Source organism: Myxine glutinosa, chromosome 8 (assembly GCF_964187855.1).
Source record: "Myxine glutinosa chromosome 8, kmMyxGlut1.1, whole genome shotgun sequence".
NCBI classification, from domain to species: Eukaryota; Metazoa; Chordata; class Myxini; order Myxiniformes; family Myxinidae; genus Myxine; species Myxine glutinosa.
In genome coordinates, this window is record NC_136268.1 from 130329206 (window position 1) to 130354594 (window position 25389).

General features: G+C 47.9%; 1 protein-coding gene across 1 annotated transcript in view; it reads right to left on the reverse strand.

Moving 5' to 3' along the window:
* The window catches only part of LOC137433192 (pappalysin-2-like), a 279514-nt gene that overhangs the window by 160134 nt on the left and 93991 nt on the right, over positions 1 to 25389 (reverse strand). Inside the window, exons 3-5 of the mRNA XM_078783998.1 lie at positions 19336 to 19665; positions 18946 to 19091; positions 8647 to 8960 (exon numbers count right to left, since the gene is read on the reverse strand). Coding sequence (XP_078640124.1) covers positions 8647 to 8960; positions 18946 to 19091; positions 19336 to 19665 — 790 coding nt within the window. The remainder of the gene's footprint in view (positions 1 to 8646; positions 8961 to 18945; positions 19092 to 19335; positions 19666 to 25389) is intronic.

Consider the following 25389-nt stretch of genomic DNA (forward strand, 5'->3'; position numbering starts at 1 on the left):
CGTCGTATCTCACCTTTTCCTTCCCCCTGTTCGTTTATCTTTACATCCTTACTCTGCATTTGTGCCCCAACCCCTCCCCTTTGATCAGACCCAACACTTCGGGGCTTCGGCCTCCCCCATCCCCCTCTGCCTCCCTTTTCCCTCCTCGATTCCCTTTTTCTTATCTCGTTTGTATTTATATTCACTCCGTGTCCTTTGTTTCCTTTTCCTTTTTCTGAGAGAGAGAAAGAGAGCCCGCAGCTGTTTGTGGATAACTTTTGCATTAATCGGCGGCCCATCCCGTCCTCCGGCTGATCGCTTTTTTCTCCACCAGCTGTGTTTGTTTTCGCCTTTGAAAATCTGTCTCGGCTCGTAATTAATTAATCACTGTTCGAGAGCGATATTCACTCTCCCGTCCTCGTCCCCCCCCCCCCCCCGTCCTCGTCCCGTCCCTCGTCCCCCGTCCCTCGTCCCCCGTCCCCCGTCCCCCGTCCCCCGTCCCTCGTCCCTCGTCCCCCGTCCCTCATCCCCCGTCCCTCGTTCCCCGTCCCACCCCCACCCTCGTCCCTTGTCCCCCCCCCCCCCTCGTCCCCTGTCCCACCCCCCCCCCTCGTCCCCTGTAAATTATGACTTCGTTTTCACGTTACGCGGCATATGAAGCGTTAACTCGTAGACATGGCGTTGTTTGTGTCCCACCGAACGAGGTCAGCGTCGAAGACCTCGTTATTGCTGTGGGCAACATAATCGGTATTGATAAAGTTCGCGCGGCCTCACGAATGAACAAACGTGTCGTTATTTTCGTATCCGAGGCTGAACTGGTTCACGAGATTGTATGTACAGGATTATCGACAGATGACGGACATTTCGTACTCGTGTCCCCTCTCGACACTCCAGCCGTTAAGGTCATCATCTCGAACTGTCCTCCATTCCTGAAGAACGAGAGACTGGTCTCCGAACTATCTCGTTATGGTTCTGTGGTTTCGCATGTCACGATGTTACCTTTACGTTGCCAGGACGACCGGGCTAAACATGTGATGTCTTTCAGGAGACAAGCTTATCTTGTACTTCCTCCTTCTAACGTCGAAAGAACGCTGAACATTGTTTTGAAATTCAAAATTGATAATCATGATTACCAATTATACGTAACCACTGACACCTTGAAATGTTTTGAATGTGGTAAATTCGGACACCTGAAACGCTCTTGCCCAAAAACGGCTTCGTCGAACGATGGGACAAACCACGTAAACAACAAGGATTCTTCTTCTTCATCTTTTGCTTCGGCTGTGAAGGGAACATCTTCCATGTCCGGCAATAACGCTCAGCCTTCCCATCCCGATGATCCAAACAGCACAACGAACGTCGGGGATGGTTTCACCATTGTTCCGTCAAGAAAGAGAAAGACCCTTCCCGACGGTCATTTAACTCAGAAAAAGGCAGCATTTAACAATAAGCAACCTGTCGGTAACACCCCCCCAGTCGTGACCGATGCCACTCTACAAGGCTTACCTGGGACAAACCCTGTACCTACAGCCAACAAGTTCGGCCCCCTTTCATGTGAGGACATAGACGTTCCACATGCAGGGACTGGTTTACCTGTTAACGAATCAAATGGAATCGTCTCACCTGTTACGGACTCGGCTATTGGAAAGTCCTCTGATGATTTTGCTGAGACCACTGGTGATGAACCTGCTGAGACCACTGGTGATGAACCTGTCGAGACCATGGATGATGAACCTGCTGAGACCATTGGTGATGAACCTGCCGAGACCACTGGTGATGAACCTGCCGAGACCACTGGTGATGAACCTGCTGAGACCATTGGTGATGAACCTGCCGAGGCCACTGGTGATGAACTTGCTGTCACCTTGGAAAATGTTAATCCTGAGCATGATGATGCTGAATTCCCGCCAGCAGAAAATAGCGAAACTGTCCCAGTTACTGCTCTCACTTCATCACCGGGTGAAGCTGGAATCGCAGGAATCAATATCTTGCAAGAGACTCCTATTCTGCTAGATACCGCCACACCATCGGAGGTTGTTGCAGTCGGGGGAAGCAACATCGCTGCATCTGCTGATGCTGTTTCTGTTTCACAAAATCCACAGATTATTGCTGTTATTCCTCAAAGCAATGTTCCCACGGTGGGAGAGCACACAGATGTTACAACTAGTGCAGGTCCGTGTGCCAATATTGATGACAGCAGCGACATGCAGGATTATACAAGCTTGTGTGATTCGGAAATTAAAACTGACTCCGACGAATCTGACCTGGAGGAAGCAAACAGCCAGGTGGAAGCAATGGAGAAACCTACCAGTCTAGGTCCTACTTCCCCTGAACAAATACGACTTTTCTTGCAAAATACGTACAGGAAACGCAGTATAAACCTAACAGAATACTTTCCCGATTTACCGTCCTTCCTTGAGTGTGCTCAGGCTATTATACGCAGGCCTGACTTATTCAACTTTCCTCAGACACATTGTCACCGTTTAAGAAAATTGATCGCCAAGACGAAAAAGACTCTAAGTTAATTCATGGTGAGTTTCAAGATTGGAACAGTAAATGTCAATGGTGGTGGAAGTTCACTCCGCCAGATCCAGATCAAGCAGCTGATAAACGCAAACGGTCTCGACATAGCGTTGTTGCAGGAGACCCACGCTGTCAGATCTGTTCAGGCCCAGTGGCGGCTCATTATGGATAAGGAGTGTTTTTTTAGTAACAGCTCCTCGTCTAAGGCAGGAATCATGTTTGTCTTAGGGAAACATTTCCAACCATCCTCGCTTCAATTTGCGAATATCATTGATGGCCATCTTGCCTCTGTGACCTTCTATCTCAATCAGGTCAAGTTTACAATCCTTAATGTGTATGCTCCAAGCAAAAATGGTGAGCGGATCTCCTTCTTTGCTGAACTGAGAAAGTTCCTCCAAACACTGGATCTGCAGACTTGTCTAATTATTGGTGGCGATTTTAACTGTACTGTTAATGCCTCATGCGACCGAAACGGGCCGGAACCTCAACCATGTACCGCAAAACTCTTTGCAAATATCATCGCAAAATATAATCTCCATGATGTCTGGCGCTTGCAACACCCTTCCGAACAATCCTACACATGGTGTCGTTGTTCCAACAACCACATCTCACTTGCGAGGCTTGATCGCATTTATGTAAATTCTCACCTGTTACATGGAGTTTGCAAATCTGACATCGTGCCTTCCGGTTTCTCCGATCACTTCCTAGCTCGAGCATTCGTTCAACTCTCGAAACCGTGTCCAGGGAGTTCTCACTGGAAGTTCAACAATAGTTTAATAGAAGACTTCAACTTTATTCAGGCTTTTGAATCTTTCTGGACAGATCTCTTGGAACGGAAGCTAAGCTGTTCTGTTAACCCACTGGTGTGGTGGGATCTAGTAAAAACCCAAATCAAAGGCTTCTGCCAACAATACCAGAGCTTCTCAAAAAGGGCTGATTATGAAGCAAGGAAATTATTGCAATCAGAGATTTTACATCTTCAGAGGGTCACAGGACAAAATAATAATGTGCAAAGAGCCTTAACCGAAAAACAGTCTTTATTGAAAGAAATAACTGAGAGGAATGCACGTGGTGCCCTAGTTCGGATGAGGGTGCAGCACCTTAACGAGACAGACATACCAACTAAGTATTTTTTTTCCTTAGAGAAACGCCTCCCGAACAAACAGCTCTCTCAACTGCGTTTGGCAGACTCATCCATCACCTTCAACCAATCAGTTATTAAACTTTTCACAAAGGAATATTTCTCGAAAATATACTCGATGGAGCAAATAAATCCCGTCAGTGTCGCCTCTATCTCCGTAGGGCTGCCAGTGTTGTGTGAGGGTGGACGTTCCTACCTGGAGGGGCCCATTACCTTGGACGAACTTGGCGCCGCTCTGCACAGCCTTGCTGTTGGGAAAGCGCCCGGATTGGACGGACTCACAACTGAATTTTATAATAAATTCTGGCATCTACTGGGTCCCGAACTCCTCAACACCTTGAACGCAAGCTGCCAGCTTGGACAGCTCCCTCAGAGTTGCCGACGGGCTATTCTCACCCTCATTCCAAAGAAAGGAGACTTGCTCTATATTAAAAACTGGCGCCCAATCTCTTTGCTATGCACAGACTATAAAGTATTCTCAAAAGCCCTGGCATTGCGACTTACTCCTCATCTCTCCTCATTGTTGAAAGAAGACCAATGTTATTGTGTACCCAAGCGCTCCATCTATGACAACATCTCCCTCGTAAGAGACATGATTGAACTGTGCAAAGAAAACCCCACAGATTTGGGACTCCTTCTCCTTGATCAGGAGAAGGCCTTTGACCGCGTCGATCATCGGTACCTCTTCAAAGTGCTTGAACGGTTTGGACTTGGTCCGACCTTCATTTCTTACATTAAGATACTGTATAACAATATCTCTAGTGTGCTTAAGATAAACAATGGACTTGTTACACCCTTGCCTGTCAACAGGGGAATTCGACAAGGTTGCCCCCTCTCTGGCTTGCTCTATGCTCTCTCCATCGAACCCTTACTGGGTTATTTGCGTGCTAGACTAACCGGGGTTGGGTTTTCTCATCTTGAACGGCCCATTAAGGTGCTGGCATATGCTGATGATGTGTGTGTTTTTGTGCGGAACCTCAATGACATTAACGTTGTCCGTTATTGTCTATCCGTGTTTGAAAAGGCTTCTTCAGCCAAAGTGAATTGGGAGAAAACGAGCGCCATTTGGCTTGGTCCGTCATGTCACTCGGCACCCAAACTTCCTGCTCCTCTTGCATGGGCCACTGATGGCGTGAAATACCTTGGAGTGTTCTTGGGTAATGACGCCACAGTAGCAAAGAATTGGGCTGGTCTGTTGGATCTTGTTGAAGGGAAACTGCAAAAATGGAGAAATCTGATAACACAACTGTCTTATCGTGGAAGGGTCTTGGTGATCAACAGTTTGGTGGCCTCTACCCTATGGCACAGGTTCTTTGTGCTGCACCCTCCGGTAGTGTTGCTTCAACAGCTCCAGAAGTGCTTTGTGTCTTTCTTCTGGGATGGAAAGCACTGGTTGCGACCCGAGGTCCTCAGCTTGCCACTGACCGATGGAGGCCAAGGCCTGGTTGACATAAAGAGCCGGTTAATGGCCTTTCGACTTTCGGTTGCTCTACGCATGCTGTACATGCACCCCTCTCCACCTTGGGTCGGCGTCGCTCGTCGCCTTTTGCAGCAGGCGGGGAGACTAGGCTATGACCACGCTATATTCTTGATGGATCTCTCGCATCTTGATATGTCTCCCCTCTCCAGGTTTTATCAAAGTGTACTAAATGCATGGCGAACTCTAACGACAACAAGAGCTACGCATTCGTACACAAAGCAAATGTTCTTGATGGAACCTTTGTTTTACAATTCAATTTTCCATGATATGCCTGCTGATAGGTGCCTCGTTCAACGCTTTGTCGCGAAGAACATAAAATCGGTCGCCGATCTTTTAAGCCCAAGTGGCAGTTGGATTGGAGCTGATGCATTGGCAAGCCTGGTTGGCGTGCGATCCTCCAGAGTTGTGGCACGTATGCTACGCTGTGTGCTTCATACCTATGTACAGCTTGCACCTAACTGGGAGCAAGTCCAAGCAGACAACGAACAAGGTGCCTCTCCTGCTACCTTTCCTGAACTTATTTGCAAGTTTTCTCTTGCCAACTCTCCTCCGTGTACCCCCTTTAGCATAGGATTCAATGGGTTTCCTAAACAAAAAGACCTCTATTTGGGTTGCGTAAGTTTCCTTTTGCAAGGGCAAATGACACAGCGGAGGGTTCGATGGAGAGACCTCTTACCTTGTTCCCCCCCATATTTTCCTAATTGGAAAGGATTCTATCATCCTCCTGTGCCGCCACGACATGGTGACCTCCAATGGAGACTTGCACACTGGATCCTCCCCTCTAACCACTTGCTGCACCGCTTCTCAAGTCTCCTAGCAGATGAATGTCCCTTTTGCAAAAGACCTGAAAACCTCTTTCATATTTATGTTGAATGTCAACGGTTGGCTCCTTTATTTATCTTTCTTAAGAATTGTTTTGGCAGGATTGGCTTGGTTTTCAACACTTGTGTTTTCATTTATGGCTTAGACATCTCACACAAGAATATGAATGATGTGTTAGGTAATTTCCTGCTTGCACAGGCAAAAATGGCAGTGTATAAATCAAGAAAAAGAAAAGTTGATGATCTCGGAGCTAATGAGGAAAATGCCTTATTCTTGTTTAAAAATCTTGTGACGAGCCGTGTAAAGTTAGACTTTGCCTTTTTCTCCATAACAGGAAGGCTGCCACAGTTTGAGACCAAATGGTGCGTGAATGAAGTCATTTGTAAAATCCTGGAGAAACGTTTATTGTTTTGTGAAATGTTTTGTGCATAATTTTTACTGTATTCTACTGTATTAATATTTTTTGTTTGTTTCTCTGCTTGAAATGACAATGTGACCCCTATTTGGGGGTTTTCTTTTTCTATTTTTATAATAAAAAGATACAAAAGTCTCTCTCCTCTCTCTCTCTCCTCTCTCTCTCTCTCCTCTCTCTCTTCTCTCTCTCTTCTCTCTCTCTCCTCTCTCTCTCTCTCCTCTCTCTCTCTCTCCTCTCTCTCATCTCTCTCCTCTCTCTCTCTCTTCTCTCTCTCTCTCTTCTCTCTCTCTCTCCTCTCTCTCTCCTCTCTCTCTCTCTCTCTCTCCTCTCTCTCTCCTCTCTCTCTCTCCCCTCTCTCTCTCTCCTCTCTCTCTTTTTCCTCTCTCTCTCTCCTCTCTCTCTCTCTCTCCTCTCTCTCTCCTCTCTCTCATCTCTCCTCTCTCTCTCTCTCCTCTCTCTCTCCTCTCTCTCTCTCTCCTCTCTCTCTCTCCTCTCTCTCTCTCTCCTCTCTCTCTCTCCTCTCTCTCTCTCTCTTCTCTCTCTCCTCTCTCTCTCTCTTCTCTCTCTCCTCCTCTCTCTCTCTCTCCTCTCTCTCTCTCTCCTCTCTCTCTCTCTCCTCTCTCTCTCTCCTCTCTCTCTCTCTCTCTCTCTCTCTTCTCTCTCTCCTCTCTCTCTCTCCTCTCTCTCTCCCCTCTCTCTGTCCTCTCTCTCTCCTCTCACAACTGTTTGCCTATGTATATAAAAAAAAAATGCTTGACAAAATGCAAATCAACAACAACTCAGCACGACAAAAGCATCCTAACAGTACATGTATGAAAGTAACAATACTTTTACTGGCAAATAATGAAAAATAAATTTCGTGGGACCAAGGAAGCGGAAATAAAGTAATAAATAGAGCAAAAAATTGAGAGAGAAAGAACAAAAAGAATATTCCAGTAAATGTACATACGTATTTGCATTTAATAACTCATACATATCATTAGCATATTGAGGGATTTAACCATTCACGGGGAAGGAGAAATTCAAATTGGAACTCCAGGGAAAGATCTTCAGAATGTAACTCCGGGGAGAGATCTCCCAATAGAATTGGGATGGACCACAGGCCAAAAGAACGGGGTTAAATTGTCATATTGATTTGGAAACCTTTCTATCAACAGCCATTTTCATGGAATATTTAAGAGAATGCACTCGTATCACAGAGAGCAGAGCAAAAACCAAAGTCGACATCGTGAATGTTGAATGTAGCCATCGAATTAAGTTAACATAAGGCAAATATCTCGACGATGAATGTAATTATTTCGATGAATGTAATATTCAAACACACACGTTTGACATGTCAAAAGTAAAAATAAAAATTCAGACTATACTATTGCAAATAAGATTTATGTACCTTGTACGTACATTTAACAAGGAAGTTCCAGTCTATGTTTTGGTTTGGTGTTATTTAGCCGTTATGAATAATGTGCAGCAATAAAATGGATGCCCTTTATGTTATTGGAAACTTCGAATACGTGGAACGTGGTATAACGAAATACAAAACAGAAGGGCATCCCAGGAAAGTTGTAAAACTAAACGTGGAATATCTTGGAAGCCAACCAGGCAAACAGTACAGTAGGAATCTCCCCTTCACAGACATGAGTACCGACGTGGCTTGCATTGATTCCATGTTTACGTTTTACGATCGGCCTGTGAATGCCATTCAGCAACGGAGCCGCGTGTGGCATAAAAATGTTTGGGACTACCCGGTGTATGTTCTTACCGCGGCCTGCACCTGTGTTCCCCAAAGCCCGCACGCTATCATAAGGAAACCCAATGGGACCCATCTGCGGTGCGTGACTCGTTGCTTTATGGGCGATCAAAGGAAAAAAAGATAAGGCGTTGTGCTGAAGGTCCATGACATTTGGAAATTTGCCGCGAGAGGGCATCAATTTTAGATTATTTTTTATGTTTTCCATCTGCTAACTGTAGCCAAAGGGAAATATTAAAAAACGAATATTTGTAGAATTGATGTTTTTATGATAAGAATGCAGAGTAAGAGAAGTGGTCGCCAGCTGTCACTGGAGCTGTCGGGTTCTGCATTCAACAAATGGGAATGTTTGATTGGATCAAAGTTGTGCCCAAGTGAGATGGCAATTTTCATCAAATCATTGCTTTGCGCAACAGACGGATGCAAGGCCTTTTAAAAGGGGATGTAAAAGCAAAGCTTGCAAGTGTATGCATACCGAGACTCTAGGCAAGCATACCCAAGGGGAATTTCAACTGCAATGCAGTTGGTGTTCAGGAGAGAAAAAAAAGAAGGAACACACCTGCGTAACTCATATAGTTGTTGAATGGTGTGTGGTGAAAATGCTGGGCATGACAAGTGTTCTTGGCTGGATCTGGGTCCCGGCAGAGCTTGTTCTGAGGTGTCGGTGACGTATCAGCGCAGAGATCACCACGCTCCAGTGATGGCTCTGTCTCTATGCAGGGGTCACTGCACGACTCTGTCTCCGAGACGCCGCGGAAAACGTGATAAAGGCCCAGATTGTGCCCAATTTCATGGATTATGGTATGGGTGTGGCCAGGCTCTCCATAGTATGTGGGATTTAATACCACTCCACCTGCAAAAAGGTTCACCACCATTCAGAAGAGGACAACTTCATTGCAACAAACAGAATGACCTTCAAAGTATCCAGCACATTATAGATTCCATAACCTCCATATATGTCTTCCATTCCCTACCCAACCATCTTTTGCCGTGGCTTCAATCAGACTACGTATGCCCACCGAGGCCTTAGTCTTAAACGGCTTAGTAGCGAAAGGTTGAAAAGGATGAAAGGACACATGCATTAAAGGTTACTGGTTCACGTTTCGTGTTTTCATGCCAACGAAGGAATAAATTCAAGCAGAACATGATCACAAAATGAAAACAGGCAAAAAGACTTTCTGTGAACAGAGAGTTTCACTTTGCGCGGTGATACAGGGGGTGGTGGGAGGTCTTGCATGACAAGATACTTCATTTTAGGGCAATATCCTGCAATAAAAACTCGCTCTCTTCAGCAATATGAAAAGTTCTGACATTGGGACTACATACAACACATTGCTTTTCGAAAAACAGACCAGCATTAACTTTGTGTATTATTTGTTTTTTTACTGGTAGTTTCATTCAACTAGGGCATTGCCCGTACTATATCTATATCTAAAATTATATCCCCCCCCTCTATTTACATGAAATGGTTTGGTCCAAAGCGAACGGCTTGCGAGTACGGTGACAATCCCCCCCCTCTATTTACATGCAATGGTTTGGTCCAAAGCGAACGGCTTCCGGAGTTTGGTAAAGAAATCGCCATCGCGTGCACAAACGCGCAGGAAAGCGAATGAATCGCAAATTCGGTTTTATTAGTTTTAAAACATAGTTTAACGCCAACATAGTTTGCAAACGTGAAATAAATGAATACGCTCTCAAATGTGCCATCCGAGGCAGAGTGTGTCCTCCACGTTCGGCACACGCGATCGTTCGCTGCTCTCTGATTGGTTGAATCGTTTTTTGGACATAGCTCGGTAAGTAATTGTCCGATTAATATGAAACCTTGAAAAGGCACATCCTCGGGTCCCCAGCAATATACCTGGCAAGTTAAAAGTATATCGGACCCGTGGTTGTCGAGAAACAGCGGTCACAGACAAACGTACAGACGTACAAACGTACAGACGTACAAACAGAGATTACTGGAATTATAGATAGATGCTGAGTAAAGTCCTTTCTCACATGGTATATTTGACGCGGCTAAAACAGTGATTTTTGATGGTCCCATTGATCCGAGGATATTTAGAGTACAAATTACACGAGCCTTGACTTAGTAGACTATTTTAAAAAATCATAAAAAAACTAAAAACGAATGATGAAAACTAATCAGCTTGTTCTTTTCACCTACCAAACTCACCCACCAAGATTCATAATTTATCCAGAAGTAATTTTAATGTCGTGCTATATATTGTTTTTGGCACTATCTCTCAATATGGAAGAAACATTTAAACAATTTTAAAAACAATAAAAAAAAACTAAAAACTAATGATGAAAACAAATCAGCTTGTTCTTTTCACCTACCAAACTCACCCACCAAGATTCATAATTTATCCAGAAGTCATTTTAGATATCGTGCTATATATAGTTTTTGGCACTATCTCTCAATATGGAAGAAACATTTAAACAATTTTAAAAAACAATAAAAAACTAAAAACTAATGATGAAAACGAATCAGCTCGTTCTTTTCACCTCCCAAACTCAACCACCAAGATTCATAAGAATTCATCCACAACTCTTTTTGGTTATCATGCTATATATCGTTTTTGGCACTATCTCTCAATATGGAAGAAACATTTAAACAATTTTAAAAAACAATAAAAAACTAAAAACTAATGATGAAAACTAATCAGCTTGTTCTTTTCACCGACCAAACTCATCCACCAAGATTCATAAGAATTCATCCACAACTCTTTTTAGATATCGTGCTATATATCGTTTTTGGCACTATCTCTCAATATGGAAGAAACATTTAAACAATTTTAAAAAACAATAAAAAACTAAAAACTAATGATGAAAACGAATCAGCTCGTTCTTTTCACCTCCCAAACTCAACCACCAAGATTCATAAGAATTCATCCACAACTCTTTTTGGTTATCATGCTATATATCGTTTTTGGCACTATCTCTCAATATGGAAGAAACATTTAAACAATTTTAAAAAACAATAAAAAACTAAAAACTAATGATGAAAACTAATCAGCTTGTTCTTTTCACCGACCAAACTCATCCACCAAGATTCATAAGAATTCATCCACAACTCTTTTTAGATATCGTGCTATATATCGTTTTTGGCACTATCTCTCAATATGGGAGAAACATTTAAACAATTTAAAAAAACAATAAAAAACTAAAAACTAATGATGAAAACTAATCAGCTCGTTCTTTTCACCGACCAAACTCATCCACCAAGATTCATAAGAATTCATCCATGACTCTTTTTAGATATCGTGCTATAACCTACCAGTCAAAAGTTTTAGAACACCTCAATTTTTCCAGTTTTTATTGAAATTTACGCAGTTTAATGTCTCAATGTACTCTGAAATTAAGCATAGAACAAATAAACAATTGGAGATAAAAAGAAATCATAGAATCATTTTGTTTAACAAAATTTAATTTAAAATTTTGACTCAGCAAAGTAGTCACCGTTTGCAGATATAACCACCGGACACACTCGTGGCATTCTTTCTACAATGGAAATCAAATATTGTTCGGGAAGTTCTTCCCAACACTGTTGCAGAACTTCCCACAAATGTGTTGCACTTGTAGGTTGCTTTGCTTTCACTATTCTGTCCAGTTCATCCCAAACCAGCTCGATGGGGTTTAAGTCTGGAGACTGTGCTGGCCAATCCATGATTTGAAGCCTACCGTCTTGTTCTTTTTCTCGCAGGTAGTTTTGGCATAGCCCTGAGGTGTGTTTAGGGTCATTATCTTGCTGTAGGATGAACCCCTGACCAACTAAGCGTATACCAGAGGGTAATTGCATGGCGCTGCAAAATGCTGTGGTCGCCCTTTTGGTTCAGGGTGCCAGTCACTCTGTGCAAGTCGCCGACTCTGGATCCAGCAAAAGAGCCCCAGACCATCACGCTTCCTCCTCCATGTTTGACAGTTGGTGTCACACACTGAGGAACCATCCTTTCGCAGACTCGATGGCATACAAATACCCTGCGTGATGAACCAAAGATTTCAAATTTTGATTCATCAGACCATAAGACCTTTTTCCAGTCTTCAGTTGTCCACTGGCGGTGCTTCATGGCCCAGGCAAGCCTCTTTTTCTTATTTTGCCATCTTAGCAATGGCTTTCTTACTGCCACTCGACCTGTTAAACCTGCAGCTCGAAGTCTTCTCTTCACAGTTGAAACTGAGACTTGCTTACTTCGACCAGTGTTAAGCTGTGCTTGAAGCTGTTGTCCTGTGAGCCACCTATCACGCAAGCTGTTGACTCTCAGAAACTTGTCTTCTGATTCTGTTGTGGCTTTGGGTCTGCCAGACCTCTTCCTGTCAGATTTTCCTCCAGTTTCCAATGTACTACTTCCTGCAGTGCAATATTATCCAAATAATGCTTCAGAAGGTGTAATAACAGTCTGTTCCAATACTGCTTTTATACAGACAGGGGGTTTGCAATCAAGTAATCAGCAGAGGTTGGGACACCTGTAGGAATAGTTTGCATCAACTTTCAAGGCTTAATTTACTTACATTGCTGCGGAACAGCTGTAAGTTGTTAACCAATTACTTGTTCCCTGAAGAAGGCCTTTTTTTTTTACAATATAACTGTGCAATTTACATTACTTTCCCGTTTTTGCTAACCTAAACTTTTTTTTAAACCTCGAGCAGTTTACTGCTCACCTTTGTACCATTTCAGGTTATTTACTGGACATTAAATTGCGTAAATTTCAACAAAAACTGGAAAAGTTGAGGTGTTCTAAAACTTTGGACCGGTAGTGTATATCGTTTCTGGCACTATCTCTCAATATGGAAGAAACATTTTAACAATTAAAAAAAAAATTATCGTATCCAGATCTGGATCTTCACCAAAATCGAATCAATTGGTCCTTGTCAAACACCCAACCTCTCCACCAAGTTTCATCCGATTCCGTTTCACCGACTTTCATCCAAACAATTTCTGCATAAACAGAAATGGCATCGCATCCGCTGCATGTGCACCAATGTGAAAAATCCGCGATATGTCGCCATGCATGTATGCCATGCATGTATACCTCTCAACTAAAGTGGAACTATCACTATAACTCTTACCTATTAACCATCTAGTATAAAAGCTGGTCAAAAATGACGGGTGGGAACAGTATTCGACGGTGCAGCCTCGTGAGCGTACCAAAGTCTGAAGCCTCGATCTTGTGGAAGATGTGCTTACTGTAGCGGTTACTGCTGGGTGTACACAATCGCCTTGCACCTACCAAGGACGCGGCCAGGGAGCAATCACCATGCCGGGCTCGTCCAGGCCGCCCGGACTCGCTGTTCCCGGGCTCGCCCGAGCCTCCCGGGCACGCCCGGTCTCATCTTTCCCGGGCATGCCCAGACTCGTCTTTCCAGGGCTCGCCCAGGACACCCGGGCATGCCCGCTCTCGCCTTTCCAGGGCTCGCCCAGGACGCCCGGGCATGCCCGCTCTCGCCTTTCCAGGGCTCGCCCAGGATGCCCGGGCATGCCCGCTCTCGCCTTTCCAGGGCTCACCCAGGATGCCCGGGCAGGTCCAGACTCACCTTTCCAGGACTCGCCCTTGACGCCCGGGCATGCCCGGTCTCGCTTTTCCCGGGCAAATGCTCCGGCATAATGTGTATATATATTGCTGCCCGATAAACGGGCTTCTCAGAGTACCCGAGTTTGATACGTGCAATAAAGCAACTCGGACGAATTTCCGTCTTTGGTTGCGTCAATCCTTCCGACTCGCGTTGGAGCATAGCTCCTTCATTGGTGACCCCGAACATGGACACGGCAGTTGCCCTTAAACGGCCTACCTTCTGGGAGGCTCATGCGGCTGTTTGGTTCACCCAGGCGGACTCCCAGTTCGCCCTGCGAGGCATCACCGCCGACGACACCCGCTTCCACCATGTGGTAGCAGCGCTCGGCTCCGCCACCGCGGCCCGCGCCCTGAGCCTCCTCGAGCGCCCGCCAGCCGTTGACAAGTATGGCGCGATCAAGACGCTCCTCCTCAACGCATTCGCCCTCTCACCGGCGGAACGCGCACGACGCCTGCTCGACCTGCCCGAGCTCGGCGACACGCGCCCGTCCGAGCGAATGGACTACATGCTCTCGTTGCTCGGCGAGCACTCTCTGGATTTTCTGTTCCGAGAGCTGTTCCTCCGCCAGCTGCCTAACCAGGTACGCCTCGCCCTGGCAGGCACGTCGATCACGGATCCCCGCGCCCTCGCCAGGGAAGCCGACAATATCTCCTCGGCAGGCCAGCACATCGGAGCGGCTACCTGGAGCCTGCCGCCATCCGAGGCGACCCCCATGACGCCCGAGCGCCCTGCGTGGTTGGAGGCCGAACTGCCGGTGCAACTGGCGGCCGCCACGCCGCGCCGACCGCTTCTAACACGACGGCCGGGGCCTCCACCTGACCAGGCGTGGTGTCATTACCACGCCAGCTTCGGACACAAGGCTCGGACATGCCGACCCCCGTGCACTTTCGGCAAGTCGCGAAACGGCCGGGCCGGCGTTCATTACCAGCCACGAGCGCCGGCCACTCGGGCAAACTTGCTTTTTATTAAGGACAAAGCGTCCGGGCGGCGTTTCCTTTGTGACACCGGCGCCCAACTGAGCGTCATACCCGCCTCTGAGCAGGACAGGCAGAACGCCATTTGCGGCCCCTTCTTGGTCGCTGCTAATGGATCGGCCATACGCACCTTCGGCCCGCGCAACGTCACCCTCTGCTTCGCCAAAGCAAGCCAGCGCTTTCAGTGGACCTTTGTGACCGCAAGCGTCCCCATGGCTTTGCTGGGCGCCGACTTCCTCTGCGCGCACGGGCTGCTGGTCGACGTCAAACGGCGTCGCCTTGTCAACACCGAGACCTTCAGCTCCCTGGCATGTACGATGAGCAGCTCCACGCCGACCGAACTGGCATGCACCCTCCCGATGGCGAACGAGTTCCCTCAACTGCTCGCGGAATTCCCGGCCCTCACGCGGCCGACGTTTTCGGCCGTCGCAATGCGACATGGGATCGAGTACCACATACCCACTACGGGCCCGCTGGTCTACGCCAGAGCCCGCCGCCTCGACCCGGCCAAGCTCGCCGTGGCCAAAGCCGAGTTCGACGTGTTGGAGCGCCTCAGCATGGTGCGGCGCTCCGATAGCGTGTGGGCCTCACCACTGCACATCGTGCCAAAGCCGGTGGGCGGATGGCGCCCGTGTGGCGACTACCGCCGCCTCAACGACGCTACCACCCTCGACAGGTATCCGATCCCGCACATCCAAGACTTTTCCGCCCGTTTGGCGGGACGGGTTATTTTTTCAAAAATTGACCTGATACGGGGATACCACCAGGTACCTGTCAGGCCGGCCGACGTCCCAAAGACGGCCGTCATCACGCCGTTCGGCCTGTTCGAATTTTTGAGGATGCCGGTTGGCCTCAAGAATGCGGCCCAGGCATTCCAACACTTGATGGATGGCGAGCTGCGCGACCTGCCATTTCTTTTCGTCTATCTGGACGACATCCTCGTCGCCAGCACGTCCCGAGTCGAGCACCTCCTCCACCTCCGAACGCTGTTCGGACGCCTCAGCGAGCACGACTTAATTGTCAACCCGGCCAAATGCCACTTTGGCACGACGACCGTTGACTTTTTGGGCCACCGCATCACCAAGACCGGGGCCGTGATGCTACCGACCAAGTTCGAGGCCATCACCAAGTTCCCGCGTCCCCGCTCCATCAAGGCCCTGCAAGAGTTCCTCGGCATGGTGAATTTTTATCACCGATTCGTGCCCCGCGCTGCTCAGCTCATGCGGCCCCTTTATGAAGCCCTCCGGGGCAAGCCGGCCAAGCATGACATCGTCTGGTCCGCGGCCATGGACGCGGCTTTCACGAGCGCGAAGCGGGCCCTCGCCAACGCAACGCTGCTGGCTCACCCGGAGCTCAACGCTCCCATCGCCCTCACTACGGATGCCTCCAACTACGCGGTGGGCGCCGTCCATGAACAATGGGTGAACGCGGTTTGGCAGCCACTCGCTTTTTTCAGCCGGCAACTCCGGCCGAACGAGTTAAAATACAGCACGTTTGACCGCGAGCTCCTCGGTCTATTCCTGGCCGTTCGCCATTTCCGCCACCTCCTGGAGGGCCGCCCGTTCACGGCTTTCGTCGACCACAAGCCATTGGTTTACGCAATGGCCAAAGTCACGGAGCCGTGGTCGGCCCGCCAGCAGCGCCACCTCTCCGCCGTGTCGGAATTTACCACGGACATCCGGCACGTCGCCGGCAAAGACAACGCCGTGGCCGACTGTCTTTCTCGGGCCAGCGCGAACGCGATTCACCTCGGCGTGGACTTCGCGCTCATGGCGGCCGACCAATCCACCGACACCGCGGTGCAGGCCCTCCGGGTGGCGGACACGGGCCTCCACCTGGCCGACATCCCCTTCGCGGACACTGTCCTGCCCTGCGACGTCTCCCAAGGCCAGCCTCGCCCCATCGTGCCCGTTACCTGGCAGCGCCGCATCGTCGCCTCCATCCACGGCCTTTCTCACCCGGGCCGGAAAGCTTCTCAGAAGCTGGTGCCGGCGCGTTTCGTCTGGCACAGCCTTCGACAGGACGTCCACGACTGGGCCAACGCCTGCAAGGCCTGCCAGGGGGCCAAGGTCCACCGCCACACCCAGGCACCGCTGGCACCTTTCACCGTGCCCGAACGGCGTTTCGACCACGTCAACGTGGACCTGGTTGGCCCCCTTCCCCCTTCGCGGGGTTTCACACACCTGCTCACCATGGTGGACAGGACCACCAGGTGGCCGGAGGCCGTTCCCCTAATTTCCACCACCACCGCCGACGTGGCACAGGCTTTCATCGCCACCTGGGTCGCCCGTTTTGGCGCACCGGCAGACATCTCTTCGGACCGCGGACCGCAGTTTACCTCCGAGCTGTGGGGCATGGTCGCCCGCAACCTGGGCGTCCAGCTCCACCGTACCACGGCCTACCACCCCCAAGCCAATGGGTTGTGCGAGCGTTTTCACCGCTCCATGAAGGCGCGACCTGCCATTTCGGTCGCGACCTGCCATTTCGGGTCTCCGCGACCCGCGACCTGCGCGACCCACCATGGCTGGCCTTCAGGACGACGGTTGGGCCAACCGGCTGCCGTGGGTCCTTTTGGGCCTCCGCACGGCCCCCAAGGAGGACCTCCAGGCATCCACCGCCGAGCTCGTCTACTGCCAGCTGCTCCGCGTCCCGGGCGAGTTCGTGCCCGACGCTACCAGTCCCTGGTCCACAGCTCGCCAGCGCTCGGACCTCCAGGAGGCTGCCCGACGATTTGCCCCCGTGCCAACGTCCCGCCATGGTGGCCCCCAGTCCTACGTCCCCCCAGCGCTTCGCACAGCGGAGTACGTCTTTGTGCGTCATGACGCACACCGGGGGCCACTCTGGCCTCCATACGACGGGCCCTTCCGGGTCCTGCGACTGGACGACAAGTCATTCGTCATCGACTTCGGCGGCCGGGCAGACCGGATTTCAGTGGACCGCCTCAAGCCGGCGCACGTGGACGTCGACCAACCACCACGGTTGGCCCTTCCTCCGCAGCGAGGCCGCCCCCCGTCCACAGTTCCCCCCGCTCGACCACCCACCACCACATCGGACACCCCCCCACGACCCTCCAGTGGTCGCTTCGGCCGGGTCATCAGGACCCCCCTTAAATTGACCCTGCCGGTGCAAGTCGATTCTGGAGGGGCGTGTATAGCGGTTACCGCTAGGTGTACACAATCGCCTTGCACCTACCAAGGACGCGGCCAAGGAGCAATCACCATGCTGGGCTCGTCCAGGCTGCCCGGACAGGCCCAGACGCGCCTCTCCCGGGCATGCCCGGACAGGCCCAGACGCGCCTCTCCTGGGCATGCCCTGACTCGCTGTTCCCGGGCTCGCCCGAGCCTCCCGGGCACGCCCGGTCTTGTCTTTCCAGGGCATGCCCAGACTCGTCTTTCCAGGGCTCGCCCAGGACACCCGGGCATGCCTGCTCTCGCCTTTCCAGGGCTCACCCAGGACGCCCGGGCATGCCCGCTCTCGCCTTTCCAGGGCTCGCCCAGGACGCCCGGGCATGCCCGCTCTTGCCTTTCCAGGGCTCGCCCAGGATGCCCGGGCATGCCCGCTCTCGCCTTTCCAGGGCTCGCCCAGGACGCCCGGGCAGGTCCAGACTCGCCTTTCCAGGACTCGCCCTTGACGCCCGGGCATGCCCGGTCTCGCTTTTCCCGGGCAAACGCTCCGGCATAATGTGTATATATATTGCTGCCCGATAAACGGGCTTTTCAGAGTACCCGAGTTTGATACGTGCAATAAAGCAACTCGGACGAATTTCCGTCTTTGGTCGCGTCAATCCTTCCGACTCGCGTTGGAGCATAGCTCCTTCATTCCATTCTTTTTTACTTATTAGATATGATACATATTATGTAATTGAACACATGTTTTACTTTGTGCTTGTTGCACATTATGTGCAGTGAATTTCACCTCCCTGCACCTTGTATTTTTTTTTTTTTAAACGCTTCTGTACACCGCCCATGAGGCCTGGTATGTGAACCACCGTCTACAATTTCAATAGAAGAGGCCTAATTACTCATTTGTGGAAAATGTTTTTCGAGTTTGTTTTATCCTCAAAATAGACTATAGTGAACACACATTCGTGTTAAAGATTGGCTTTTAAAACCCGACTCAAATTGGCCTTATGAAGGAGTACAGCCATCAGTACAAACACACAAACTGACATTGTGTTTTATATGGTTGATTGTATAATCAATGCATACAGCACTATACTGCATGCTTTGGCACATCACAAAGGTTGTCCTTTTTTCTCAAAATCAAGGTATATTGATGAGCGTATTTGCTCACCCATGGTGGTGAGAGCTTCCTTGTCCCAAGGCCAGGTTGCAACCCCAGCCAAGTCATCAGCAACCGAGTTAGCAAAGTATATGTTGAGATGCGTATTCCCATCAAGGTTGAGGAGTTCTTTCAACTCTTTAACATCCATGTAAGCTCTGTGAGAGAAAGTGAAATGGAGCATGGTTTGACTATTTCACATTTTCTGAGGCATACAATCGCCAAACAGACAAATCAAGAAAAGAAATAAAATCACACAGAAAATTAGAAATCCAATTCTTCTGGAATTTCAGGATAAAGCGTTAAAGTAGAGACAATTTCATTGATTAATTAATGAACCAGCTAATCAATCTTTGTTATCACTCAAGCTGACTTTGCCAATGGTGTCTCTGGATCACTAACCTATTTGGAGAGTCTGGGTCAAAACAAGTGTTGGTGACATTGGTTGAACCAGGTGGACAGCATTCTCCATCATCAAAGTTATGAAACACAGTGTTACACTCCGGGTCACAGCGCCCATTTCTAATGTGGTGTGTTGAGCACTCAGCAGTGTTCTGTCCCATCGTCGGTGGAAGGCAATCTCCACCATCAAAGCCAGTCAGCCGATGGCTGCATTCGCGATTGCAGATGTCGTTTCCTACATTGGAGAAGTCACAGTTTGCCAGGATGATTCGACGACGTAGTTGTGAATTAGGAATATCCAGAACACTCAGTTCCCATGAGATGTTGTACCTACAAGTGTGAAAGCCAATATAGGTGAAAAGGTTATTCAAGCATGCGAGATTTGCGTGAGTTTCAAAGCTTTGGCCGCACACAGAATAAATAGTATTTCTTTAACTTGTATTCAAATACAAAAGTAGAATTTTTTCAGATAATAAATAATTCTGCTTTTTTATGCCTCCGCTGACAAAGTCGCCGGAGGCATTATGTTTTCGGGTTGTCCGTCCGTCTGTCCGTACCGGCTAAACCTCGTTTTTCTCAGCAACCATATGTCCGATTGAGACAAAACTTTCAGGGTCGGAGTGACACCCATGCAGAATGTTTTTATGATAATTGTGACGTCATATGTCACGTGGTTTGGCAGCCATCTTGAATTAAAAGCAAATAATTACAAAATATTTCTCGGAAACCGCTGAATGGAAAAATTTGAAACTTGGCACATTGTCAAGTACTCCCAATGAGGAACAAAAGCATGATACTGATGACATTATAGGTGAAGTGGTATACCAGCCAAAAATGTTTTAATCGAATTCCTTATCCTAAAACTCTGAAATTGCATGCGCATGATCTATGACCCATTTGTATTGAAATATTAAATTTATGACATCATAGGTCACATGGTTCGGCAACCATATTGGATTGAAGGAAAATATTAAATAATTATATCTCTGAATCCGCTCACCCTATCGATGCGAAATTTTAAAATATCATCTAACAGCACTGCTGCATATAGTTTGAAAATGATGATGTCATAGGTCACGTGGTTTGGCAGCCATCTTGGATAGAAAAACGAACCTTATCTGATCAACACAAAACTTCACAAACGAGATCCCCAACCCATACATATGCAGAGTGATGGCATCTACCCATTGTGGGACTATGCAGAAGCATATTGGCAACACAGTCACATTGTTCTAGTTTTGTTTACTCTGTCTGCCTGGCTGCCAGTCAAAATAAATTTGAAAATCATTCCAAACAGGAAAGTTACTGTTTTTAAGGACATCATAAATGACAGAAATAACAGGCACGAAGAACGAATGTATTAAATAAGGTGGTGTAAAAGGCGCTGCATCAACAGCGGCAAATTTCTGAATATTTTTGTCTGAGACCTTTAAAATCTTTATTTTATTTAAATTGAATGATATACTCAAACACTGTAGAACACAAATCGCCTTTTTAGTTATACGGGGGATGTTATTAATATTGATATTGTATTAACATTAATATCATGCTATTATATGTAATGTTGTTGAAACTTTTGTTATTAGAAGCGGCCTTGGAAAAACGCCACGATAAAGCTATCTTAATATGTTTATACCTCAACACTCAATCCCCTTTGTGGGGAAAACCCCTTGGGGTGATTGGTAGTTAAATCACCACACCCTCCATCGTGTGATCCTTAGTCTCCCTGTCAAGTTTTGTTACAATTGGATAAGTAACGACTGAATGTGTCGCGGTCAAAATTCGTCAGAAAGACAGACAGACAGACAGACAGGCACCAAATTGTGTATTTTAGTATGATAATGACCAGACAAATTTGCCACTCATAGACCCTGCCGATGATATCTTTGTTTCTCAAGGCAGTGAGTGGTAATGTTCTATGGACCACTAGTTAATGCTGCGTTGACTTTAAGAAACACCCAAATAAAATATTCTGTTCGTTTAGAACCTATTTCAGTGAACTCTCATTGGAAAATCAAATGTTGTGTACAACCTCAAAATGTTGAATGAAACAGGACAGTCTGAAGGATTTTCCAGCAGCAGTTTGAACAACAAAGAGCAATGTATAGTTTCCCCACTAGAATATCCTGATATAGAAAAAAATGTATGGCATAAAAAATATCCGCCTATCAACCTGAAAATAAAATAAAGTGTCACCATTTCATGTGCCACCAGGAAATTCCTGGGGATTGAGGTACTGCATATCTGAAAGGAAAGGAAAGGAAAGGAAAGGAAAGTACAAAATATCTGAAAGAAATGGGAGAAGGCATGAGATTTCGGTGAGCTGTCACCTTGAAGCACTTGGGGAAGAAGCAAAGGGAGAACAGACAAGCACGTAAAAAGAGGAGTGAGAAGGAACAAAGGAGTGAAGGTGAGCAACAAGTTTGCATTTTGGAAAGGTATGATTTATGAGATCAATAAATGCAAACAGATGGACCTAAATAACCACACTCAGTGGAATCGTGTTTTTATGTGTCCATTCTAATTCTGGTAAGGTGGTTCCCCATGCTTTAAAAGTGATACATGCAGTTTTATCACTTGATACTCAGCATTTAGAAGATAGAGAATAAAAACCTCATGGATTAGCATCCCATGAAGTGTTAGGGGCAGGGGCAGATTTATCCTTAATTTCTCCACTGACTGCGGAGACAAGAGCGAGTCACAAGATGGCTTCACCGATACTCAGAGTACACCAAGGAAAGTGAAGTCACTTCCCCTAGAGTCACTAGATATGTTTGTCTAAAGCCTCGGCCAGTGTTGTCTAATGCCTGTATCTGCATGCATATGATTAACTTGTGTAACTGCTCCTGCATGAGCAAGAGCTCTGATAAAAACAATTAAGGTATGAAGAGATTAAAGGGGGAAAATTTGCAAGAACGAAAGAGAAGTGGAAGAAGACCAAGCACCAACCTGTCTGTGGTGAGTGAGAAAGCAGAAATCCATGTGCCTCTGTATATTTGTTTTCAATGTCAATGGTTTGCACAGCTTTTACCTTCACAGGATCCTACAGTACAAGGTGGGACGTCGGGCCACCAGCTCACAAGGAAGGGCAATTCTAGCATTTGCCTGGCTTTGGAAACTAACTCGAAAATGTGGTTTTCCCAGCAGAGCTTATGGATGATGTTGAGACCAATGATGTCGAGGAACTGTACTTCATTCAGAGTTAATTGCAGAAAGAGGTATGAGGATTGCCTTGTCATCCTTCCTAGATATACGTAGGACGTGAGACTTACTTGGATTGAAAATCATGTTTCGGGTCTTGGAACAGACACGATTCAAGATCAACTATGAGAGATGCAGTGGAATAACTAGCATAAAGGTAATGGTCATTTTGCAGGCAAGAAAAAGGTAATACAGTTGTCATTCTGTGCAAGAAGCAAAATAATTAGACCGAAGATGCTGAATTAGACCGAATTAGACCGAACCGAATTAGACCGAATCCCTGGTGTTGGGCTAGCGGCTAGGGTGCCGGCTTAGGATCCTAGGATCCTGGGTTCGAATCCCGGTCGATTGCTGAATTAACGCCAGGGGGGTTGACTCAGCCTGTCATCCTTCCGAGGTCGGCTAATTGAGTACCAGTTCACTGGTAATTCCCTGTTTGTCGTTAAAGGCGGCAAAAAGGATTGGCGTCAGGAAGGGCATCCGGCCGTAAAACATTGCTTCAAAAAGGGGACCGAAAAACAACAACAACCACGGTTCCCGAAAAAGGCCAACCCCCGCCTTGCGGGGAAAAATGGCCTCTAAAGGTGGTTATTTTATATATATATTGTTACAGATACGACTTTGATGGTATGGTGGGCCGAGCGGGATGGCCGCCGTATCCGTACAAGTTACCCGATTGTACTCGAACGTCGACGAAGCCGCGCTATGCTGGCTCAATTGGAAAGAGAAGACACCCGGCTGGGTTATAATGACACAATACGACACCAGGGGTTCAGTTCTCAAGTATATTCGTACGGAAAAAGGTTAGATTACAGGGACAAGAGGGAAACATAGGAAGGTGGGCACTTAGACACAACCTTATATTAACCCTAGACAGACCACAGATAAACGGGACAAGGCTCACTCACACGGGGTTTGATGGCCAGGAAAGCGGCAGTCGATGGCTCAGGTGCACCTGGCTCAGGGACAGAATCACGTACGGTGGTGTCCAGCAGATGCGGGGAGGTCGCTCAGCGCTCGTGGGTCGCGACTTTTGTGGAGATGCCGGGGAGGTCGCTCAGCGCTCGGGAGGGTGGCGTCTTGTCCTTCCAAGCTCGGGGCGCATCTCACGTCACGTCCGGCGCGGGGCCGCGTATATCCGGCGGGGAGTCACGCCCTCGCTCGTTAGCTCCGCCCCATATGGCATCGGCCCATGGCTTCTCATTGGGTGCGGGGGTTACCGGCTCCGCCCTTGACGAGGGGCCGACAGGGAGCCCCCTTCTGGGTAACCCCGTCGAGCACATGTTCAATGGCGGCCAACCGAGCCGGAGTGAGGACGCAAAGCCGCTGTTGTTGTGGTTGTTGTTGGAGCTTGAGATGATGGGAAGAGATGCGGGGAGGTATGGGAAGGTCCTAAACTCCTACTGGTGCCATATCATCACATTCTGGTGCAACGAAGAGTCATAATTAATGGAAACAAGTCCTTAACTGACATAGATTAAGAATAACTAGCAAGATGTCCTATAATTGTCTACGTGTGGTGCGGGGGACCTGGGCACGACATTTAATGGGGGAATGAAGGGGAAGATCGGCTCTAATGGGTGTTGTTTACAGACAATGGGACTAGGGAATGGGGTAAGGGGAGAGTTGGGGAGTATCGGAGAAGATAGGGGAATATTTACAAGCGGATATGGAGGCCAAATTCCATATTCGCAACATTGCACCCTTCTCTACCCTCGGGGCGTCCCGACCCGATAAATTTTTACCTACTTTAGTGTGGCACGCAATGTAGTTCCCTCTACTATTAACTCTACCCTGAGTGCGACAGTTTTATAGATATTCACAAATGAGTAAATATGTCCCCCTGCGACGTTGCACCCTTCTCCTCTCAGAAACACACCCACAGGATAACCGAATCCGGAAAGAATCCTCAAACTAAACATACAGCCGGTAGGGAGCATTATTTACAAGACTACGCTGCTATTTACACTACGATCCAGGACCTGTCTTTGGAGGAACACATGCAGATGTTATGCATAGAGAGAGCGCGCTTGCCAACATCGATACACCAACCCACGAGTGCTCTGTGGCCGACGGCCTTTAATAACGTGCAGAGCACCCTTCCCGCGCATCAAAAGCACCACCCCACCACCAATCGGTGCAGTCACCATTGTTCATTGGAATAAAAATAAATTCGACAACCCCTAACCCTGCAGGTGTCTCTTGCTCTTCTTGTGGTGCACTTGGTGTTACTTAAAAGTGGTTCACCTGTATGGCATAGGTGCCACGTTGACCCATAGGTCCATCCCCGGGTGGTGCTTGGCCGCAAACGAACTGCGGTCCATCGTGGGTGGCCACAAACATTGCGGTCCATATGGTGTATCGATCCCGGCAGCAAGCAGCGAAAGTGCAGGCCCACAACTGCGTCGCCAGCACCTCTCTCTCCTCTCTCTCTACCCCAAAGCCAGATCCTCGGAGGTGGGAGACAAAAACAAGACAAGTGAGCAAGGTGGTAAGGGCGCAAAAGTGCACGCAATGCAAGGTGATGCACACTGGGGGCACATGGGAACCAGGTGAGACAGGTACGTTCCTATCGTACGCCCCCCCCACCAGGTAACCTACATGGCCCCTCCCTTACCCCTTACTGTATCAACAAAACACAACACTACCCATAAACATCTACTTTACAAATCCACAAACATCCCTACTGTCTTCCCCGTTCCTCCCATATACCAAATTCGTCTTCTCTCCCTCCTAACCAATCAAATTTGCCATTTTCAACTCTCATCAAAATTTGCCATCTCCAACTCAACATCATAATTTGCCATTACCAATTCATCATCAGTCCCTCCTAGGGAGGGAGAGATGGAATCA